Source organism: Gekko japonicus, unplaced genomic scaffold (assembly GCF_001447785.1).
Source record: "Gekko japonicus isolate JY-2015 unplaced genomic scaffold, Gekko_japonicus_V1.1 scaffold2398, whole genome shotgun sequence".
In the NCBI taxonomy this organism is placed as follows: domain Eukaryota; kingdom Metazoa; phylum Chordata; class Lepidosauria; order Squamata; family Gekkonidae; genus Gekko; species Gekko japonicus.
In genome coordinates, this window is record NW_015172619.1 from 138,067 (window position 1) to 143,451 (window position 5,385).

At 47.5% G+C, this 5,385-nt stretch overlaps 1 protein-coding gene across 1 annotated transcript in view; it reads left to right on the top strand.

Annotated features, from left to right (window-relative positions):
- Positions 1 to 2,398: 2,398 nt before the first annotated feature.
- Positions 2,399 to 5,385, top strand: part of PIP4K2C (phosphatidylinositol-5-phosphate 4-kinase, type II, gamma) — a 59,946-nt gene continuing 56,959 nt past the window's right edge. Inside the window, exon 1 of the mRNA XM_015421661.1 lies at positions 2,399 to 2,573. Coding sequence (XP_015277147.1) covers positions 2,445 to 2,573 — 129 coding nt within the window. The 5' untranslated portion in view covers positions 2,399 to 2,444. The remainder of the gene's footprint in view (positions 2,574 to 5,385) is intronic.

Sequence of the window (5,385 nt, forward strand, 5' to 3'; positions counted from 1 at the left end):
GGGGGGGGGGCGCTCTGCGATATACCTGGCTGCTTCTTGCTCTGAGTGAGGGCTGCTGGGAGCAGGGGGTGGGGCTTGTTGCACGTGCCCGCCCCCTGGGCTCTTTACTGCTGGAGCTCCGCTCCTGTGCGCTCCTGCAGGAAATGACCCCTGGGTATAATGGTCCCAGGCCGTGTAGGGCTTTAAAGGTCAAAACCATAACCTTGAAAGGGATCCGGTATTTGATCAGCAGCCATATACAAGTTTCCTGCTTGAAAGTTCACATTGAAATTCTCCTGCTCTAGAGAGGCAGCACATCCGTCTCTGAAATAAATATATAAATGCGTATAGAGGTGATATAAGGACACACATCTGCTCAACACCCTTGCATCGCCCAGCAAACACAACTGCAGCTAAATTAAGACTGCAGTTCCCACTCACGCGTACTTATGAAGCTCAACAGGACTTAATTCCAGGAAAATATGCACTGTGCTGCCTCCCGTGGAATTTTTTAATAAGTGGGTGCTATTTATTACTTACTGAAGACTGCATCACAGTGCATCCCCCCCCCCCATTCCACATACTTAAGTTAAAAGTCTACTTTGTGTTTGGTTTTTTATTTCATGCACCCACTGCTGGCAATCCTTTGCCTTGACCTGGATGGTCCAGGCTAGCCCGATCTCGCCAGTTAAGCAGGGTCAGCCCTGGTTAGGACTTATATCAGAGACCACCAAGGAAGTACAGATAGAGGCAGTGGCAAACCACCTCTGTTTGTTTTTTGCCTTGACAACCCTACAGGGCCACGGTGTCAGCTGCAACGTGAGGGTACTTTCCTCCTCCACCACCACCACCTCCACCGCAATCCTTTCCAGGGGAAGGGCCATGGCTCAGTGATAAAACACAAGGTCCCAGGTTCAGTCTCCAGGTAAAAAGGATCAGGTAGCAGGTGATGTGAAAGACCTCCACCTGACACTTTGGACAACCACTGCCAGTCAAAGTAGACAAGACTGACCTAGATAGAACGAGGTTACGATCCGATGCACGCTTACCTGGAGCTGAATCCTATATAGAAAATGGTGAGGCTTACTTCTGAGCAAACAGGCAGAGGATTGCATTGCAATGGTCTGACTCACCACATGGCGGCTTCTTGTCTTTGACCAAGAATCGGCGTGCTTTGGTGCAGCACACTGCCTCCAAGCATTTCCTCTCTGCTCTAATCAAGGTGATCGTACCTCTGCATCCCTTATATGCATTCTTTACAACACTCGTCCCATCTTCTGAGATAAAAAGGACTCAGAGATCGTTATTCTATTGGTGTCTGATGAAGGGAGCGAGGTGATCCTACCTCTGCATCCTTTATATGCGTTCTTTACAACACTCCTCCCATCTTCTGAGCTAAAAAGGACTCAGAGATTGTTATTCTATTGGTGTCTGATGAAGGGAGCTTTGACTGTCTATACCATGAAACTCTGGTTGGTCTCTAAAGTGCACTGAACTCCAATCGAACTGCTTTGGTGTAGAAGGTCCCCAACACAAAGCATCTTGAGTTAAAAGGAGCAGGTAATGGGGGGTGCAGTTGCCAGCTAGGGGTTGGGAAATACCTGGAAATTTGAGGGGTGGAGCCAGATGAGGGCGGGGCTTGGGGTATAATACCACAGAGCCCACCTTCCAAAGTGGCCATTTTCTCCAGGTGAATTGCTCTCTGTCGCCTGGAGATCAGTTGTAATCTCAGGAGATCTCCAGCCATCACCTGGGGTTGGCAACCTTAGATATGAAAGATCTCTCCCTGGACAGCCACAGCCAACCAGAGTAAATGCTGATCCAGACAGACCAAAGTTGCGAACGTATGCACACACACCTTGGGAGTAAGACCTATAGAATCGGAAGAAGTGAGCCGTGACTCACGAAAGCTCATAACCTACCATAAATTTTGTTAGTCTTTAAGGCGCTACTGGACTCTTACTGTTTTCTGCTGCTACAGAGAACAACGTAGGGCTTGCTTCTGAGCAAACATACACACGGGCTTGTGCCGCAATCGTCTGATTCAGTGCAAGACGGCAATAAAATAAAATAAGCTCTTCGCTGTAGCAAACCTGCGGGTAATTTTAGTTACAGCGTCCTCCCGAAAGTGCCAATTACACATCGCGCTGTCACTTCCGATACGGAGCTGAAATGCCACTAATTCCCAAGGCAAAGTATAGGAAGTTTCCTTCCAGGCGTGGAGTGACGGCACTCTGCCCCTGTGGACCAATGGCGGCTTCCGAGAAAACGCCCCCTTTGAGCCGGTAGACCAATGGCGACGTTCAGTCGCGCTTCGGGGGCGGGGTTGGAATTCCAAGCCGTGCGTCACTCCAGATTTTCTCTCGCCCCCGTCGGCGTCACGTGGTGGCGGCATCAGCTGATCGTTGTTTCCGTTGCCGGCGGCAAGGCTGAGAGCGAAGCGGGGCTCGTCCGCGGAGGTGGCCATGGCAGCCTCAGTGGGGCCGGGAACCCGCACCAAGACGAAGAAGAAGCACTTCGTGCCGCAGCGGGTGAAGGTCTTGCGGTCGGCCGACCCGCTGCTGGCCGTCCTGGGCTGGGGCATCAACCATCAGGTAAGTTACACGCATCTGCCCGTGCTCACGTTCGCGTGCAGCCCTCTACACGTGTCTGCCTCCCGCGGGAAACCGTTCGCTGGGCTCCCGGTGGCGGCTCCGTGTCTGGATTTCGCCCACGGGGAAGAAGGCCTGCCTGCTCTTCCTTGTTCCAAGCTCATTCATTCACGCACACCCCAGCCTGGCTCACAAGGTTGTTGTGCGGATCAAATGGAGGGGAGGGGAGCAATGTCAGCCACGTTGGGTACCGATTGGGGGACAAGCGAGGTATGATTGAAGTGAATACTGAGACCCGTTTTGCTGCCTCTCTTGGTTCAGAACTGGAGGTGCTGTGAAGGAACTTAAAGAACAGATGAGCTGCGTTTATATCTTGCCCATCTGTCTAGATTTTTGATACACTCTTATGTCCTTCCTTCAAGGAGTTAAGAGTGGCAGACACAAATCTAACATTTTCCAGTTCATCCTTTACAACAACAATCCAGTGAAGTAAGTTTGAGAGTGAGTGACTGGCCCAAGGTTGACCCATAAGTTGTAGGGATGTGAACTTGAGTCTTAGACTAGTATTGTAAGCCGTGGATGGCGCTGACTGTCACTCAAAGCACTTGAGTCAGTTTACAATTCATATGGCTGATAGTTGTTCCCTAGATTTCTTTAAAGAGTGTTTTTGATTGTTGGGTGCTTTGGTAGTATTGTTAGATTCAAGTCCGGTGGCACCTTAAGAGACCAACAAGAATTGAAGGGGAATTGTATTGATTGTATTGTATGGGATTACTTTTGTAAGCCACTTCTGGAGTCTTGACTGAGAGAATGGGATAAAAACAACACTTAAAAGTGTCAGTTCTTAGACACCAAGCCAGTTCCTTTTTCTTGAGTCTTTATCCCTATTCTCCTCTTCCCTGCTTCCTAGTACTCTGGCAACTGGTACAGGTAGCATAGTCCTTTTCTCTCCCCGCAAACATGAACTGCTGGTAAGAGTTGTTCACCTGGTGAACTGATCACTTCCTCCTTGTTATCGGACTGATACCAAATCCTACCTCCCTGTCTGTGGGGATTAATATTGGGAACGGGTAGAAGGAATCAATGACAGATGTTTGTACAGATGGACCAGTAAGTGAGCATGTGTTCTCAGATTTCCCATCTTTTCCTATACCAATTTCTTACTTCTGAGTCTAATAATGGGCTTTGTTTTCCTGATACCAGGGCTGCTCATCAAGGATGACACTAATTTTAAATTTCTCAAGGCTGGAAGGAGGAATTAGTTTTTCCTTCTTTACTGTAAGGCTATAGCTATACATGTCATTCTGTCCTTGAGCTTTCTTATGCGGTACCCATAAATGGCCCCATACAGCATCAGAGCAGGGAGGAGAAAAGAACCCTAATGATTTCACCTTGTCAGGGTGAAATGTTGTTTTTCTCTTTTCTTAGAAGAGAGAAAAACAATATTCTTTGTTGGAGGACTATTGGCAGGATGGGGCAGATACACTTAGAGGGGTCGATCTGGTACTTCTCTGTTGTTATAGCTAATAATAAAATGACACCACGTGCCTGTACTGTGTGGAGTGATGAAAGCTGCAAAGCCAGGCATCCCACCAGAAGGGCAGAAGTTTTTATGTACTTGGAGGACTCTGAGGTTTGGGGAAAAGTCTTTGTAAATTAAGCAGAAGAAAACCCTCAATAAAGAGACCTGATGAGGGTTACATATGCTCCCCCCTCCAAAAAAAAGAGCCTGAGAATTTGGAAATTTCTGGATGGAGAGATTTTGAAGGTTATGGGGAGTCTCCAACTTGTTTTACCCTCCTGTGATTTATTTTTAAATGTGTCCTCAGCTTGTTTCAATTTAATACTTGATGTTATCTCCCTCCTTTGTTAGTGGGTTGGCATGTCAGGATTCTGTGTTCAGAGGGTCAGCAATAGGCAAAAGTCATAGGATAAAGGTGAAATGCTGGAAATATAGCAGCTGCCCTAACCCTTCCTTTAAGCTACCTGCAAATTCTGTCTGTAACTGCAGGGTAATACAAGGTCTTTTCTATCTGGGGCTACAATTTTGAGTTAACCAGTACACAGAGGTGAAGAATCCCATGCTTTGCAGAACCTCTTTCCTTTGCTTGTTCTCTTCGTTGGTTCACAGTCTGGGGCTACAGATTGCCCGTCGGATATTAATACTCCTATTTGTAGTCTTAGATTAAGTATCACTCTCCTCTCCTATGTCCACTCCTATCTGAGGGGGTGTGGATTATGAAGTCATCAGAAGTACAATAAAAATGCCAAATGTTTCCTCCTGTCTTTACCAGAGACCAGGCTGGTAATGCTTCCTCCGTGGGTGCCTGCATGGTTTTAGTCTGATATTGAATACCCATTTTGTTGTTGTTGTTCAGTCACACAGTCGAGTCTGACTCTTCGCGACCCCATGGACCAGATCACGCCAGGCCTTCCTGTCTTCCGCCGTCCTCTGAAGTTTGCTCAACTTCATGTTTGTTGCATCTATGACACTGTCTAACCATCTCATCCTTTGCCGTCCCCATCTTCTTTGACCTTCAATCTTTCCCAGCATCAGGGTCTTCTCCAGCGAGTGCTCCCTTCTCATTTGGTGGCCAAAGTATTTGAGCTTCAGTTTCATTATCTGGCCTTCCAGGGAACAGTCAGGGTTGATTTCTTTTAGGATTGACTGATTTGATCTTCTTGCAGTCCAAGGGACTCTCAAGAGTCTTCTCCAGCACCATAGTTCAAAAGAATGTATTCTTTGGCACTCGGCCTTCCTTATAGTCCAACTATATACCAACTATATACTGAACTCGTATTAAAACTGCCTTTG